This window comes from Orcinus orca, chromosome 6 (genome assembly GCF_937001465.1).
Source record: "Orcinus orca chromosome 6, mOrcOrc1.1, whole genome shotgun sequence".
NCBI lineage: Eukaryota > Metazoa > Chordata > Mammalia > Artiodactyla > Delphinidae > Orcinus > Orcinus orca.
In genome coordinates this window covers 114,721,728-114,740,087 of record NC_064564.1, presented here as the reverse complement: position 1 = coordinate 114,740,087, position 18,360 = coordinate 114,721,728, and the positions used below count along the sequence as shown (strand labels likewise).

Below are 18,360 nucleotides of genomic sequence, written 5' to 3'. Positions count from 1 at the left end.
CATCCCAGGATGACTGAGAGATGTACGTGACTGCAGCCCCATCCCTGACCCAGGCTCAGGTTCCAACAGGCCTGGGCCTCTCCCTCTCCCCGCCCTCACCCCCTCTCTCCTTCAGACACGCTGCTGCCTGGAAACCTGCTCTGGGGCCTGCCCTGTGCTCCAGTCCTGGCCCATCCTGTCTCACTGTGAGAGGGGCCCGAGCAAACCCCTTCCCTGCAATGCCCCCCAGTTTCCCTGCTGGTAAAATAAGTGACTTAGACTAGATCAGGGTTTTTCCACCCACGCCACTGACATTTGGGGTCAGATGATTCTTGGTCATGGGGGTCTGTCCGGTGGTTTACCGGCATCCCTGGCCTCTACCTGCTAGATGCCAGGAGCACCCCCGCCCCAGGTTATGACAACCCGAAGTGTCTCCAGACAGTGCCAAATATCCCCCCAGAGCAGAATCACTCCAGTGGAGAACCACGGGGCTAGATGGTCTCTGGGGACCCCCACAAAGCGGGGGAAAGGGTCTTCCCCAGTGTCTGCCTTCCAGTGATCTGCAATTCTGAATAATAGGGACCTACTGAGAGCCGGGCACGGAGCTATGTGATTTCCAGGCACCATTTCACCAAATCGTCTCAACAGCCCCAGGAGGGGAGGATTATTATGCCCATTGTACAGATGGGGAAACTGAGGCTGGGGGCTGTTAAATCTCCTGGCTCAGGGCCTTCACACGGCATTTCTTTTGCCCGGCCCACTCCTTCCCCTCCTCCTTCCCCCTTTTTTTCTTGGCTTCAGTGCATCTCCCCTAGAGAAGCCCGCTCTGGCCACCCAAGACCCCAGTACACACACCGGTTGACACACTCACAGCACCCTGTCCCTGGCCTGGGCCTCGCAGCTGTGCCTGTAGCCTGTATGATGCCTGGGCCAGTGAGTGCACCACAGGGTCCGTCAGGGCAGGGACCCCGTCTTATAGCTCACCCCGAATCTGCAGGGCCCACTGCAGGTGCTCAGTAAATACCTACTGGAGCTGCACAGCTAGCAAATGGGGAGCCACAACTGGACCCTGCCGCCGCCTCTGTTTGCGGCCAGTCAGCAGCGAGGCCCGAAGCCTCCGTGGCCTGCTTTCCTCAGTGCCTTCAGCCTGACTCCAGACCAAGGGTGGAAGCAGCAGTAATCCTGGCACTGTCGCTGGTGCAGGTTAGGCCAGGGAGGGGGAGTGAGGCACAAACAGCCTTCTGAGGAATTTATATGGAGACCACCCTTCCCACAACCGTGTTCAAGAGCAGGGGTCTCAACTCTCTTTGGGGATGGGAGGAGAAGCTGTGGAACCGAGCCTGGGACGTGGCACGGCTCCTGAGCTCCACACACCGTTTCCAGCCACCAGAGCACAGGTTTTCGGCACGGTTGACTGTGCTTGGGAACCAGCTCTCCACGATGGGGTGGAGATGAGAGAAAAAAATCCCAGATTTGACAACTGCATTCTTAAGCCTCTTTAAGAGGGAAAGGGGAAAAAAAAAGAAATCTGTCACTTCATAAAAACACTGAAGGCTGAATGCCACTTATAAAACACTCCCGACTCAACGCTGGGCTTCCTCCCTGTAAGCTTCCCACCCCGCCTCTAACCGCCACTGAGCCAGCCTGTGTGCCCCAGGGGACTCCAGCACCTCGTCTCCCCCAGTCCCTGCTGCCCCCAGTGCTGGCCATGGGCCTGGCACATAATAGGTGCTCAGTAAAGACTTACGGAATGAATGAACCAACAAATGAATGAAGGAATGAGTGAGCGGATGAATGAATTAGTGAAACAGTGAGAGAATGAATGAGGGAGTGAGCAAATGAGGGAGTGAGTGAATGAATGAAGGAGTAAGGGAGTGAATGAGGGAGTGAATAAATGAATGAAGGAGTGACTGACTGAATGAATGAGGAGCAAATGAGTGACTGAATGAATGAGGGAGTGAATAAGTGACCGGATGAATGAATGAATGAGTGAATGAAGGCATGAGGGAGCAATGAGGGAGTGAATGAATGAATGAATGAGTGATGAGTGAATGCATGAATGCACGCTGGCCATGAGGCACGGGTCCAACTCCAGCTCAGCATCCCCGTTCTCTGTGGCCCCCAGCATCCCCAACGCCGCCAGGGCCTTGGGTCCCCAAAGGCACCAGCCTGCTAGGACTTTCTGGAATTCACTGCTTGCAGTTCCCACAGAGCCTCGTCCTCTGGGACCCAGCTTGAAGCAAGCCTCGCATAGCCCTCCATGCCCACCTCCCTCCCTGCCAGGGTTAAGTGCGGCAGATGCTGCTCTCCGCAGTGTGGAAAGTGGGAAGTAAATAGATGGATAAATAATAAAGCGTAACCCCCAGCTGCAATGAGGGACTGCCACAGCGGCCCTGGTAAACTGTTCTCCCATTATCTTTTCAAACACCTCCCTTCCCCTGGCATTCCCCTCCCAGCTCCCTGGAGACCTGCCTTCAGATGATCCTGGAGGAGGGGCTCGATCACATCCATGAGGATGAGGCCTCTTCCCCGCTCCTCTCCCCTCCCCCATCTCTCTCCTCACCACGTCCCCCCATCCTCCACCGCCTTCAGCTCTGTGGGGTTTCCCAAAGCCAGAGCCAGCAGAGCTGAGCCTCCGTAGCCCAGGCCGTGGAGGCCAGCAAGCTGGACCCAGACTCCACACACACACACAGAGCTGTGAGACCCAGGCAAGTGTCTCTGCCCCCTCAGAGCCTCAGTTTCTTCATCTGTAAAACGGGCTGTTCCTGGACTGACCCCACGGCATTGGCGGCGGCCTCCTTACCCACAGCTGTGACTGCGGAGGAGGGTCCAGGATTGACAGCTGGCCCCGTGGAGGCGGCTGCAGAATTCCTCCTGCTTCCGCCCACTTTTTGTTACAATACCATCGGGTTATTTGGTTATTATAAATGTAACAAAAGCATTACAGACAACTTGTAAAATAGAAAATATAAGAGAAAAAAGAATACCCATGATGCCACCACCCCCAGCACACCCACTTCTAGCCTCTGGCCAGTCTCCTTTCCATCTTCTTTTCCCTCCACTATCTTCATCATGGAACTGTGTTGGGGCACTATTTGTGCCCTGCTGTTCCCCCTTGGGATGGCGTTCCCTTCACCCTCCAGGTGATCACAATTTCACGGTCGCCTTTAAGGGCCTGGGACCTGCTACAGTTTCCTAGTCAGTCCCCACCGAGGTTCCCGACCTTCCATTGTGGTGAATGGAGCTTGGTCAAGAACAAGGGATCCGGTGGGCAGGGGCCTCGGGCTGGCTGTGGACCTGACACTGGCCCCACCTCCTGACGCCCCAGCCTCCTCCCGTCTCTGCCAAATACAGAGCTAGGAGCAGCAGAGATGACACCATGGGTGTCCAGCATGAAGCCGGGTGTGAGGTGAGCGCCCAGCTGGCCCGGCTCAGGCATCACATCCCTGTGGCCTGGTCTGCAGTCCTGACCACCTGGGGCCTCAGCTCTCCTGGAGGACCTGGGATGTGCCCAGCTCTGCTTCTGCTCACTGGGTGGCCCAGGACAAGTAACAGAGTCACAGAAGACCCCTGGGTCTGGTTCCTATTCTGGGGAGCAGCTACTGAAAGTCAGCACCAAACAAGACGATCCTGTACCAGGCTGGAGAAACAGGGGCAGGGTGGTCAGTGCAGACCTCTCCCAGGAGGTGACATTGCAGCGAAGATGCCAAGATCTGGGGCAGAGGGAACAGCAGAGGGAACAGCAAGGATGGAGGCCCTAAGGTAGGAAGGAGCGTGGCATGGCTGAGGGACAGTAAGTGTGGCTGGTGCCTGGTAAGCCGGGGAGACGGTGAGGCCAGAGACCTTGGGGAGCCCCGAGGACCAGGCAATAAAGGCTGGATCTTTATTCTAAGTGCAGTAAGAAGCCACGAAGGGTTTTAAGCAAGAGAGAGAGAGAAACACAGGAGGAAACTGAAGCCGCCCTGGCTGAATCCACCCACACATGTCACAGGTGGGACAGGAAAACTCTGTCCATTGCGACCCCGCTGCTCTCCGTGTGCCCCTCCCTCCCATTTCCCAATCCCACCCCAGATGGTTTGGTGCTAAATTGTTTGCTGCCCTGGTAGTCTGGGCTCAGGAACCTCAGTTTTCCCAAGGAAGGGCAGGCATTCCCCAGCTATCAGGTGCCAGAGAGCCATTTAGGACATGAAAGGGCATGGCTGGAGGCCGTGGTGAGAAAGGGTCCTCTGAAATGGGCCCGGGCACTTGGGATGCAGGTGCTTGTCCCATTTGTTTCCTGTGCAAAGGACAGAGGGGATAGCGGGCTGATTGGATCTGGCCTCTAACCCAGCAGTCTCGTGTTATGGTCCCAGTGAACCAGGGAGGTGTAGGTCCATCATGGGATTACAAATTGGTTCATTTCGTGTGCTAAGAATAATTACACGGTCCGCCCACAGCACTGGAGGAGACTGATCCAGAGTGCCATAATCTGTGATCCATTACTGATGTCTGCTGTGGACACAGGTGGGGAGAGTGGTGGTATGAGTGTCGCTGTTTAACCATCCCTAGTCTACCTCCACCCTGTGGGGTATAACCATTCTAGGATACAACAGTGAGGTGGGTGGTGGGCTGACCCAGGAGGGTTAGAGAAAGGCACCACCAAAATGAATCAAAGGGCATTTACTTCAGGTCCATGGAACTTTGTGGCAAAGAAAAGATCTATATTTTTCTTTATAAGTTCTTTAGAGAGAGTTCCCCTACAGCAAGGACTGGGCATCACAAGGGCCCTGGTTTTGTTGTAGAAGCCTCAACTGTCCCCTCCAGGCCGGCCTCCTTGGCCTCCCTGCTGTTCTTCAAACACACCAAGCCCCTTCCCACTGCTGAGCCTCTGTCCTTGCCGTTCCCTGTGCCTGGAACACTGTTCTGTAGTTGAGTCCTGTTGTCCAGGTCATAGCTCAGATGTCAGCTTGATGAAGGAACAAAAATCCCTCCACCTGTTTGGGATTCAGTTTCCCCATCGACATAATGAGGGGAGGACCCTCAACCTCAGGATCCCTCCATGGTTATCCTGATCAGTGTTATTCGTAGCATTAGCAGTATTAACAAAACAGAGAACTTATTACTAGGCTCTGTTCCAGACGCTGTGTATGAATTAGCTCATTCATTCTTCACGGTATTCCTATAAAGCTTGACGATTATTACCCTCACTTTCCAGATGGGGAAACTGAGGCACCGAGCAGTCCAGTAACTTGTCCAAGGTTGCTCAGCTCAAGCCCTGGTTCCGGATCCCTTCTGGCCACTTTGCCTCCTGTCTCTCCTGGGGACGACCCAGGGGAGCGGGGGAGGATGCCCGGGCTCAGGTGTGCCCTGCACCTCCCGGGGCTCGGGAGCCTCGTCTAGCCACGGTGAGACCCCGCTCTGGGTGACTACGAGGACAAAATGAACAAGGCCACATCTGAGAGCGCACCCAGCACACAGCAGCACTGGGGAGGCATCTGCCACGTCGCAAGGACAGACCTCGTCCTCGTCCCTGCTCTGACCTCTGAGCCTCAGCTTAGTTCTCCCATCGCCATGGAGATGATAAACCATGTCGGCCCCCGGGACAGCGCCCAGGAGTCGATGACAATGTGTACGTGAAGCACCTCGGGGCGACGGATGGGTGCAAGCACCTGCTATGGCCAGGCCCTGGGGACACAGCAGTGAACAGGGCAGAGCCGGCCTCAAGGCCAGGAGGGGAGGCGGAGGGGGACGCAGACCTGCAACTGCTGTTTGTCCCAGGTGTGTCCTGTTTGTGCCTGGTGTGTCCCCAGCTGTGACACTGGGCTGTGGGAGGTCAGAGGAGGCCCCTGACTCAAGCTGGGGGCTCAGGAGGTTTCAGGGAAGGAGGCCTGAGGGTGAGGAGGTGGTGGCCAAGCAAAGACGAGGAGGGGTGTTCCCAGAAGGGGGAACAGCCCAGGCAAAGGTCAGGAAGCCCCAGAAAGTAAGGTGAATTCGGGAACGGATAGCAATTTGGGCAGGCCAGAGGGCAGAGGGCAGAGGAGAGGAGGAAACGGCAGTGAGACTGGAGGGGTCGGCACAGCAAGGCTGGCCTGAGCCGGGCCTCGTAACCACGTGACCATGCCAGAGGTGCAGACTTCACCTGAGTCCAGGGAGAGTTTAAGCAGAAGCCTGGCATCATTGAATATTTGCTCAACAAAGACCCCTCTGGCTGCCATGTGGGAAGGAGGGGGATTATGTACAGATGGGGAATCCAGGAAGGCTTCCTGGAGGAGGTGACTTAGGTAAGCCTTGGGAGAGTGGAGTTCAGATGGCCCCGAAAGGAAGGGTGGGAAAAGTGAGAGACAAAGGCTCGGGAAGGCCGGGTACGGCAATCCAGGAGGGAGAGCCTCACAGATAAAGACCCAGAAACAGGGACTTCCTTGGTGGCACAGTGGTTAAGAATCTGCCTGCCAACACAGGGGACACGGGTCTGATCCCTGGTCCAGGAAGATCCCACATGCCACGGAACAACCAAGCCCGTATGCCACAACTACTGAGCCTGCGCTCTAGAGCCCGTGAGCCACAACTACTGAGCCTGTGTGCTGCAACGACTGAAACCCGCGCACCTAGCGCCTGTGCTCCACAACAAAGAGAAGCCACCACAATGAGAAGCCCGTGCACGGCAACGAAGAGTAGCCCCCACTCGCCGCAACTAGAGAAAGCCTGCGCACAGCAACGACAACCCAACGCAGCCAAAAAAAAAAAAAAACCTAGAAGCAGCAGTATTTCTGGAACGCTCACCTGGGGAAGTGCGGAAGTGGAAAATGAGGTCAGAGGCAGGTCAGGCCCACCTGTTGGGTCCCAGGATGTGGGGGAGGAAGAAGGGAGTGGCAGCTGCTCCCTTTGCATCCACTCCCCCTGTGGGGCACAGCCAGCTCGCCACCCAGGTCCTGCCCACCTAGCCGGGGTCTCCAGCAAGGGGTCAGCAGAGCCAAGCAGGGCAGCCACAACTCTTCCCCTCTGCCACCTGGACTCAAGGACAGGGAGGTGTAAGCAGTGGCCCCTGGGGAGCCTGGCCCTGCCCCCAGCAGGGCTCCACCAGGCGTCTCGTGGCCTGGGCCCTGCTGCGGCCTGCTGTGATGGAGGGCACATCTGTAGGCCTCAGCTCCCCATCTGAACAGTCGACGGAAGACCACTGCCAAGGCTGTCATCTCTTGGGACCTTTACAGGGAATGTCGCCCTGATGCCTCATCATTCCTGTCACACACGTGGGGAAACGGAGGCTGAGGGGGGTTGGATCACTTGAGGTCACTTGGATAGGAAGAGGTAGGAACAGAGTCCATTTCTAAGCCACCAAACTTTCTGGAAGGTCTCCAAGCTCGCCTCCTCGCTCACCTACTCCCAACTCAGGTTCACCTTACCATGTGTGAGTCTCCCCTGTCTGCTCCACATTCCACAATGACAGACAGTATACCACTCTCCCCTCTCTGCCCCAGGGCAGGCATAACTAATCCATTCCAGACCTTCCAGGCATTAATGGTGCTATACTTTCGGTTTGCTCCATGATATACAGCCTCAGAATCCTTCTTAACACAGCACTCCAGGCAGCTACTATGGATTGATTAGAGCTGGCATCCAAAAAGAAACCTATCTGCCATCCTTGATCCACTCTGATCAATCACTTTATAGACAGGGTGGCTGAACTCTAGAGAAGAGTCCACGGGACAACTTAGGGACAAAGCTGGGCCTGGGATCCAGTCTCCTGACTTGTTTCTGGTCCAAAACCCTCCCTTGGATGAGCAGAGTCTGAAATTAACACTGGTGGTCCTTAGAGATGCCACACAAGGCAAGGAGTCACCACCACCCCACCCCCATCCCAGTTCAACTGGATCTATGTCAGTCTCCTGTGAACAAAGGAATCTGAACAAAGGCTGCCTGGACTGGTTTGTAGATAAGCCGCTCTCAGAGGGTCCTCCACGTGCCGCTGTCCTGGGCAGCTGGACTGCCGTCTCATCAGCACAAAGCCAACACACCCTCTCCCACCCAACAGTTTGGGGAAAAGCAGCTACTCACCACTGCTGGACCTCCTTCTCGGTAACTGCAAAAGAAAACAGAAAAGTGGCCTTTTAGCTCAGGAAGGTGTCCTAGGGGACAGACAGACACAGGGGAGCCTCCTTCCTGCCCTCCCCACCCTGGCCCACAGCCAGTCTGCCCAAGTCTGGACACCAGCCAGCTCTGAACAAGAAGGCGTCTGCAACTCCCACCCCGCCCGGTGAATCGTCCCAGTCAGGAGCTCTGTGTCTAACCCCCCAGCGGACAACACTGGCCCATCCCCTCCAGATGCCCACCGCACTGCCTGGAGGACGGCCGAGATCAGCCTCTTGCGGGCAGAGGCTGGCCTCTCCCTGCAGTCCTGGGCTGGGCAGGCAGGATTATTGTGCCCAGGCCAACACTGGACATAATTCTTCCCCGTCTCGCATCCCTGGGGACAGGACGGTCACAGAAGTCACTGGCTTCCCCAGGCTCTCAGCTGCCCTGCCTGCACATGGGGGGCCAGGGCAGAAAGGCTGAGCGCCCTCCTCGGCCCTGGCAGCACCCAGCACCTTCCCCTCCTCCACCCAACCCTCCTGCCCCTCAGAGCCATCAGTCGCGGGTTCTTTTTATAGGCAAGACGAGAACAGAACGGTGCACCGCAAGCTAGAATGAGCCGTATAAAGTAATTGAACCTCCAGCCAAGCCCAAACAGTCATTCTTTATTGAATCAGGAAACAAACGACAAAATGTTGTTTTATGAAAAGGACTGAATCAGTTCAGGTTGGAACAAAACCAGTCATTTCGCTCAAATCACTGAACAAGAATATCTAACCACCTCTAAGGCCTCACTCATTCTCGGGGCAGAGGGGGCGGGGAGTGACTGAGAGAGCACGTCCAGCTCCCCATGCCTCAGTTTCCTCATTTGTAACGTGGGAATGATAGTTATAGGACCTGCCACACGAGCTGTCCTGGGAATTCAATCAGAACAGGCGTGAAAACTCCTGAATCCCCAGCACAGGGCCTGGCACTCGGATGTGCTCAATACAGGCCTGTAGAACGAATGAATGAATGAAAGAACGAATGGACAGGAAGGTGGGTGTTGGGTGCAGGTTAGGTGAATAAAGGAACTGGCATCCCTTCCCAGAGAAGTGAGGAGGGAGGCCCAAGGGGGTCCACCTCACCATTTGTGCCCGATCACGCTGGAGGCCACTTTTCAAAAACTGTTCAAAGCCAGCTCGTAACGGCTGCCAGGTCCTGAGCGCCCGCTGCGAGCCTCGATCTGTACCAGGGCGGGCCTCTGCGCTTCGACTCAGCTGCCCCGACAGTGCTCGCACAGAAGCTGTGACTCTGCCCTGGCTGCAAGTGGGGAAACCGGGTTACAAAGCGGGCAGGATGAGAAGTGGTAGTGCGAGGGTCTGAGCTCAGGTCTGTGGCTCGGCCCTCCGCAAGCTCCTACCAGTCCCCTTCTCGTCGGCGCTGTCCTCCCACGAGCCCAGCCAGAGGCTAAGGAAGAGCCCCGTCCATCAGCAGGATGCTGACAGAAAGAGCGAGGCAACAGTGAGAGCTGTAGGTTACTGGGAACAGCCAGACCTGGGGGTAAAACAATGCAATTTTCCAAGAGAGTTTCGGCAGAGGGTAAGGGGTGGGAAGGGAGTCCAGCAGGGGGGCGGAGAGGGAAGTGTCCGTGGTCTAACTCAGGGTGGGCTGCCCTACACCCGCCACCCACACCTGGCAGTGAAGGGCAGCAGGGGCTGAGGGGCTGACGCTTAAAAACCCAAGCTGGAGACACAGGAGTCCCACCATAGCACAGCTGGGAGCTTAGGGGCTTATGCTCTGGAGCCAGACTGGACGGCCTGAGTTTAAGCCTAGCACCACAGCTTCCTAGCTGTGTGTCCTTGGGCTAAGTACTTCCCTTCTCTGAGCCTCAGTTTCCTCATCTGTCAAATGGGCTTGCTGTGAAGATCAAAGTGCTTGGTGCTCTTCACGGGCATAAGACTCCCCCAGGTAGGTGGGACCCCATTTTCCCAATGAGGAGACTGAGGCTCAGACAGGGCTGCTTACTTGTCCGAAGTCACCCAAGGTGACTGGGTGGGGCCAGGGGCCAGGACGGTGCCTCCAGAACCCAGGATGGATGTCCAAGTGGATGCCCGCCCCCCGCCCACCTTGAGTGAGCCAATGAGCTGCATGACCTTGTATGACCTTGTATGACCTTGGCGTCATGTGATACAAACGGCAGGAGCGGGGCAGCAAGGGCTCAGGTGGCCGGTCCACTGCTGACTTTAGGGGAGGCCTCCCAGGGTCAGAGAAGGCTGCCCTGGAGTCCCCCAGCTCAGAAGTCCCAACCTCTCCTGACCACACCCCCCCGCCCCATCCCCCAGCAGCCTCCCCCCAGGGCCTCTCAGCCTCCAGGCTCCCCTGGGCCCCTCACCAGCCCCTGCCTCATTAGAATGGTCCCATCACAGAACACTGTGTGGTCAGCAGGCAGCCAAGCTGTGAGCTGGGGAGGGGCAGACAGGCCCTGCCTCGTGCTTTAAGCGAATTAACCTTTAGGAAACAGGTATCCCCTGGCACCGTCCCAGGCCCGGCAGCTGCCACTGCTTGACTGCCTGGAGCCCTGGAGGATCTGGGAGGGTCTCGGAGGGGGGGGCAGGCAGCAGGCAGGTCTCAGGGGGGCTGGTCACCTGCCCCCAGCCCCTCCCCAAAGGTCAGGCAGGCCTGCATCCAAACCCCAGCCCCCCGCGTCTAATGATGAGGATATAACCAGGCAAATGCAGAATGGGGGGCATTCCATAAGACAAGTGGCCAGGATACTTTTATAAGTCAGGGTGCGAAAGGTATAAAAGGCAGGGGGTTGTTCCAGAAAAAAACCCTGAAGAGACAAGGCCATCAAATGCAACTCACAATGGCTGGATTGGGTCCTGGATCTGGAGTTAAAGACCAGCTACGACGGGGCTGCTGGGGGAAGCTGCCTACAGGCGGGCAGTTGGATGCCCTGACGGACTCACTGTTGGTTTATTTAGGAGCAGCAACGGTAGGGAGGTTATGTGGGAGAATGTTCTTTTCCTTGGGATGTGCCCTGAAGCATTTAGGGGTGACGACCAGGATGCCTGCAGCCTCCTGGGAAAGGTTCAGAAATACACACACACATATTTAGAAAGAGACAGGAAGCAAATGTGGCAAAATGCTGACAGCTGGTGAATCTAGACGTGGACACACAGGTGCTCACGGCACTTGTGTTGCTCTTGATCTTTCAAAATAAAAAGCTGGGGGGAAATGTTTGTCCTCATCAGCCCACCACCCGTGTGCCCCCCTCACAGCACCGGAAGGGCCAAGGGTCCTGCCCAGGAGCACAGCCCTAGCAGCTCCGACCACCACAGGCACTAGGAGGGAGGAGGGGGCTGAGGGACCGTTCTGGGGTCCCTCTGCTTCCGCCCTCCACCCAGATACTAGAGCGACAGGCTCAGGCTCCCAGCTTGGTCCCATCGCCCCGCCTCCCAGAGCCGACATGCAAGTGTGCAATTAACAAGCAGCCACCAGGCACTGGGTGGGTCCAGGCTCAGCACGAATGAAGGTCACTTTCAGTGCTACGGGCCCCTGCTCTCCGGCCTTCCCCCAACCCTGTCACCCCCTCAAGCTCCTCTCACTGGTCCCACCTCCAGGCCTCTGTACCTCTGTTCCTTCTGCCCAGAACACATGCCCTCCCCTCTGCTACCTGTAACCCCTACACACATTTCAAGTCCCAGCTGGGATGGCCCTTGTCTAGGAAGCCCAAGCCCCGTTTGGGAGCTCCCCTCATATGTGGGACTCACTGTTTTACATGTAGTCTGTCTTCTCATCACGTGTACAACAGAGGATCAGATGGGGCCCTGCCTGCCGGGGCCAAGCCGGGGAAAGGGGGTAACAGGACACCGGTAAAGTGGGGTGGGCCACAGGGAGGGCTCTGGTTGTGTGGTCTCGGGTGAATGACCCCACACCTCTGAGCCTTGGTTTGTTCATCTGTAAAATGGGACCAACAGACTGTCTCTTAGATGAGGAGGATGGACTTGAAGTGCTTGGTGTGATGTCTGGCGCCCAGCGAGCGCTCAGTAGAAGCCCTTGTTTCCCCCTCACCTTCCCAGCTGGACGCTAAGCCCCCAGGAGGTCAAGGCGCTTCTCCTAGCATCCCCCTCAGAGCCCAGCCCAGTGTCCTGTTGATTCCCACATCAACACCAAGCCACTTGGCTGGATTGGGAACACATCCTGAAACATGTTTCTCACAACACGTTTACCTTCACAATTACAACTGGCTTCGGCCAATTTTAAAAACAAGCTGCCTCTCTCCAGCTCGCCCCCGCCTCCAGGCCTGGGGTGCCCAGGCTCATTAGGAAACCAGTATTTAAGACCTGTCTTGATCACTTGTAGACTGGGTTGCTCCAAACAAGTTACTTAACCTCTCTGAACCTCAGAGTCCTCATCTGAAGGATGGGGTACAATCCTGGCAGAGTCACCAGGAGGGTTTCTTGAGAGGTGGATAGAAAATTCCCAGCTTAGCAGGGGGCTGAGCTCTACTCCCCTCCTGCTGACTTCCCCAGAGAGCTGGGGGCAGCAGAGCGGGAGGGAGCCTTCTGGGGGCTCGGCGTGGAGAGAGGGACCCAGCCCCTGCCCCCGGCCCAGCCTTCACCTCCCCCTGCTGTGGCAGGGGTGCCCCCAGGGCCCCCTGCTCCCCTCCACCCACAGAGCCGCATTCCCGGGCCGCCCTCCTTTCCCCGCAGCTCTTGTCTGCCAGGAGCGAACACGAGAGCCAGTCCCTGGAGCCCAGGATAAATGTTGAGTCTGATTTTGATTTCCCTAAAGCAAAATACCTCTCTCCTGATTGAAGCTCAGCTCAAACACGGTGGGCACAGAAAGCAGGGGCTGCGGCCCACAGAGGCGCTGGCAGCAGCAGGAGGGGTGGAGGGCACCCTGCGTGCGAGCTCTTGCCCCCCTCCCCAGCCGCTGTCCTGCGGGCCCTTTCCATCTCCAGGGGCAAAGGCTGCGTGTCGGCCATGCCTCCGCCACCCCCACTGCAGGAAAACTGTTAGCAAAGGGGCCTCCGGTTTGATTCACACAAAAAGAGAACTGGGGGCTCTTGGGACCTGGCCGCCAGCATCCCCTTGTCACTGAATCCCACCCTCCCATCAGTCCTGACACCACTGACTGTACACCTTCCAGAAGTGCAGCCCCCCTCAGACAGCTCCTCCCCAGGCCCTAGGCCTCTCCGTCTTTGCTCAGCCTTCAAATATTGGGGTTCTCCAAGCCCCGGCCTCAGTGGCCTCCTCACGTGCTCTCTGGGTGGCGGCATGTGCACCCTGCACCCCTCCCCCCAGGCTTCTGCCTCCTCTTGACAGCCCAGGGACCCCTCATTCTCCAAAAAAGGGGCCCCCATCCCAGAACTCCCCTCCTGGATCCCCATTCTGTGCCCTACCGGCAGTCCCACCCATCCTGGCTCCCTGGAGAGCACGAGAACACTGTCCAGGGCCGGCCCGGAGTCCCCACCCCAGCCCAGGGCCGTGCCGGCCTCTTCTCAGCCTCCCACCTCCATTCCTCCCTCCCATCTGGCCCCAACCCAGCGGCCGCCAGCATCCCTAATTTGGTCATGTCCCCCCCCGCAGCAGAGCTTCTCCAGAGAAGACAGAGAACATGCTGGTGGGCCAGGATGCGGCCCCCTGCCCCACAGCAGCCTGACTCCCCCACTTCAGGGGCAGTGACCCCAGCATCCCCAAGGAGGGGCAGCTGTCTGTAGCCAAGATGGCAGAGCATGGTGGTCTTGTGGGGCGTGGATTCCAGGGGTCTGCCGCCCCCCTCCTGCGTGACCTGTCACTTCCCCAGTCTGGGCCTCAGCGGCCCTGTTCCCGAAGGGGGAGAGGACTCCTCCCGCCGCTCTCAGCGACGCTACCCGGCTGTACCAGTGCGAAGGGCTGCACCGGGGAGGGCAGAAAAGAGCACTGAATGCCCGTGGGGTTTCCCACCCGCAGGGGCCTGCCACACCGAGGGCTGGGGGAGAGGAGAGCTGCCCCCTCTAACCCCCCGGGAGCCACAAGCTCCCCAGCCCCAAATCACTCCCCACCCCCACAGCCCCGGAGGTCAGCCAGCACTGCCGGAGCAGCTTCCAGCAGCCTGTGGAAATGCACTGGTGCCCCGGGAGGGGCAGGGGGACTTCGGGCTGCCTGCCGTGGCCACGCTGCTTCCCCTCTCTGTAGGCTCCTGAGACTTCCGGGCTCCCACGAAGTGACCTGCGGGCAGCAAGTCAGTGACGATGGAGACCCACAGGCCCCGAGCCCAGGGAGCAGCCCATGGACACCATGAGGGGCGGTATGGAGACTGGAGGGTGGGCACCCGTCCCGGGCCAGATAACCTGGGCTGGGTCCCAGATGCACTAACGCGACGGGTGACCTTGGGCGGGGGGCTGGCAGGCTCATAGGTAAAGCGGAGTCCTCCAGCAGAGCTGCCGCAGACCAGGCGTAACGTGGTAACACGCACGGGAGCCCGAGTGCCACGGTCACTGTCGCTGTGATGAGCACCCCGTGCCTCTGCCGGGGAGGGAAGAGAGCGGACCCAGCGCCCTCCACCCCGCCCCGTGCCTGCTCTCCATAAATGCCCAGCTGCAGGGGAGCTGGGCCCCAGGACCGGCCTGAGTTGCATCAGAAAGGAGGCCTGGCCTCCTGCCCAGAATCCCGGGCAGTCTGGGCTGCGCTGGGCGCTGCAGGAGCCCCTCGCCCTGACCCGGAAGAAGCGAGGTGCCCAGAGCCCCAAACCCTACAGCCCTCCCCTTGCGGTGGCAGTGGCCCAGCCTCCCTGGCTCACTATTTCCACCCTCATTGGCTGAGCGCCAGCTGGTAGGGGCCCCGCCTGCCTCGCTCACCCTGCACCCTTCTGTGCAGGCTCGCCCGCCACGACCCAGGACACCAGACTGCCATCCACGGGTAGGTAAGGACCGGACCTGTGAGCCACCACTGCAGCTGCCAGCCCTGCACCCAGCCCTTCATACACAAGATTCCAGAGACCCTCGCAAAGCGCCCAGTGTCCCGGGGTGCAGAGGGAACCGTGTCCACGATCACCCAGCTGACCAGGCTCTGACCGCCTCCCGGGCCTCGCTCCTTACACCCTCCCGGTGCCCCCAGCCCCCGCACTAAGAGGGGCCAGGGCGCTGGGGTGGCAGGAGGATGGCTGAGCAGTTCTGGGGCTATTTCATCTGCAGAAGAGCCCCCTGGGGGTCTGGGGGGAGCTTCAGGCCCGTAAGGCCTGACTTCAGGAACCTGGAGTGGATGGTGGATCCCTGACCACAGAGGGTGGGTTCGGGCTGGGACTGGGCCAGCTGAGCCCCCTGCTCCTGGGGCCTGCTCTTCGCCACCCTGAGCTCAGGCCTGGTGGACCTGACCGTGGCCCAAAGAACCTGGGCTCTCTCCCGCCGTTGGCCTTTGCAGAGAAGGGTCCACCCACCACGTGGTTGCTGTGTGACCCCGGTCAATGCACTCCCCTCTCTGAGCCATGGTTTCCTCCTCCGTCACAGGGCTGCCGTCAGAGCCAACAAGAGGAGGTTGAAAGCGTTGTCAGCATGTGACAAGTGCTCCACATGGAGACATGGGCTATCATGATGACAGTTATGGCATTAGAATTAAATGGCAGGGGTCTCACCACCACTGGGGCAGCAGCGGGACAAGTGGCTGGTGGCGTCAGGCTGTGGGACCCGTGCTAAGTTAGGAAACTTTCCAGGACACAGAAAGGTGCCAAGCCCTCCAGGGAACACGGGTGTGAGAAGCTGCTCAGAGCCACTCAATTCCCAGCTCGAATCTCCTGTGTCCCACTCGGCCCCTCAGGATCCTCCCTGAGCCCCAGACGACTCCATTGGCTGAGCTTCTGGGCTGCATCAGCCCTTCTGCTGAGAGGTAGGGGGTCCCCAACAGCCCACTTCACTGATGAAGAAACTGAGGCTTCACCGAGAGGCAAAGGCACTCGTCCCAGGTCACAGGGTCAGTGGCAGAGGAGTGGAGGTGGGAGCTCAGGTCCATCTGACTCTGGAGCCCAAACTCAAGAAGGCTTTAACCCGGCGATGCTCATTCCCAAGAAGGGGGCCGCACACCAAGCACCCCTAAGCCATGGCAAGCCCTCGCCGAGCACCTGCTGCGGGCCAGGCACTGGGGTGCGTGAGACTTGGGGAGCAGCGGCTCCTGCCCAGCCAAGTGCCCCTTGGCGGTACCTCCACTGGAGAGCCAGGCCCCTGGGCTCCATCTTTCTCCTGGATGCTGTGACCCTTCTCGCTTTCAGATTTACCAAACAGAGCTTGAATCTTTGTGATTCATTTCCCACTCCAAGCCTCAGTTTTCTCATCTGACAAATGGGGTAAGAATGTTCACTTTGGGGCTTCCCCGGTGGCACAGTGGTTAAGAATCCACCTGCCAATGCAGGGGACACATTTTCAAGCCCTGGTCTGGGAAGATCCCACATGCCACGGAACAACTAAGCCCGTGTGTCACAACTACTGAGCCTGCGCTCCAGAGCCCACGAGCCGCAACTACTGAGTCCGCGTGCTGCAACTACCGAAGCCCATGCGCCTAGAGCCCGTGCTCCGCAACAAGAGAAGCCACTGCAATGAGAAGCCCGTGCACCGCAATGAAGAATAGCCCCCGCTCGCCGCAACTAGAGAAAGCACGCGCGCAGCAACGAAGACCCAACGCGGCCAAAAATAAATTTTAAAAAAATGGGCATCCCTGGTGGCGCAGTGGTTGAGAGTCCGCCTGCCAATGCAGGGGACGCAGGTTCGTGCCCCGGCCTGGGAGGATCCCACATGCCGCAGAGCGGCTGGGCCCGAGAGCCATGGCCGCTGAGCCTGCGCGTCCGGAGCCTGTGCTCCGCAACGGGAGAGGCCACAGCAGTGAAAGGCCCGCGTACCGCAAAAAAAAAGAATGTTCACTCTGACAAGTTCACAGGTAGATGAAATTGTTGCTTGGTCCCTGGAGCAGGGCCATGTGGTAGAAGAGTCCAAGGGCTCCCCAAAGGTGCCCTCCCCAGACCCCCTGAAGGGAGAAGGCCAGTGCCCCTGCCCCCGGGAGTGAGAGGCAGAGTCTAGGCAACCACCGAAACAAGGTGTAGTTCAAATCTTGTGTTTTAGCTCAAATATTTCTACAGATTTTGCATTCTATTCCATCATTTATAGATGTTTGTTTTACTTTAAAGTTACAAAGTGCATTGATTTTCATTTCTATGTAAGTTAAATAACTTTTGCCAAAATGTTCTCAAGTAAAGCTGCAGGAATTTGTCATTCGTCTTGTGGTTTCCAGGAACAGCAAGACGAAAGAGCTGCCATTCACTAGGCATGACTGTTTGTGTCCCAGACTAGGCACTCCACAGGCCTGAATCTCATTCAGTGCCCGAACCATGCTGTGGTTCGGCATGGTTTTGATTATCCCATTATACAGATCAGGAAACTGAGGCCCTTAGAGCTGAAGCCACTTGCCCAAGGACCAAAGTCAGTCTGCAGTGGAGCTGGGACCAGAACCAGGGTCTGGGTGACTTCAGAGCTTGTGCAGAAGTGCAGTGTTTAAAACGTCACACAAAAACATTCTGAGAATAACATTCTTTAACGTCCCGACTGCTTCCTGAACTTCGCTGTCTGGTCCCACTGAATCTTTGGTTTCTCTAAATCCCCAACAAAGGGCCACCGGGGCTCTGAAGCAAAGGTCCTCAATATTTGCTGATCTATTAACAACTTGCTTTGACTAAGTGGGGGTTCAAATTCCAGCTCTCCCATGTCCTGGCTGTGTGACCTTGGACAAATCAGTTAACCTCTCTGAACCTCGTCAGGAAACTGAGGATGATAAAGCCTACCATAGCTGTGTACACAGAGAAAAGACGAGAAGGAACAGGTGAAAATGTTAACGACAGTGATGTCAGAGAGACAGTACAAGGAGTGGTTTTGTTCTCATCTTTGTGATGGCCCGTATTTTCCAATTCTGTCCTTCCCCAATCATTGGGGGCTCCGTGGGCAGGATCTGGGTCTGCCTACGTCACAGCCACAGAACAGCGTCTGGTACACAGTAGGCACTCAGTGTGTACTCGTTCTTGTAGAATGCACATGTTATGCTTGATTTAGGTGGGTAAGTTGGAAAGCAGACATGCCTACTTTAGTTTTCTAAAACTCAGTTATTCCTGGCTAATAAACGGACTTGCCCTGGTGGCTACACATGGGCTCTCTCTCTCTCTCTCTCTCTCTCTCTCTCTCTCACACACACACACACACACCCCAAGGTAAGACTCCAACTACTCCCTGGTTCAAGCCATCTCTACTGCCAGACTCTGAATCTTCCAGAAGAGTGGTAAGTCCTGAAGGAAGTGAACCACACCTTCTGCTTCCTTTGAGACCGTGGGAAACGG

General features: G+C 57.5%; 1 protein-coding gene across 1 annotated transcript in view; it reads right to left on the bottom strand.

The window, feature by feature from the left end:
- NCS1 (neuronal calcium sensor 1) overlaps positions 1 to 18,360 on the bottom strand; it is a 61,395-nt gene that overhangs the window by 29,367 nt on the left and 13,668 nt on the right. Inside the window, exon 2 of the mRNA XM_004269094.3 lies at positions 8,011 to 8,035. Within this exon, the coding sequence (XP_004269142.1) occupies positions 8,011 to 8,035 (25 nt within the window). The remainder of the gene's footprint in view (positions 1 to 8,010; positions 8,036 to 18,360) is intronic.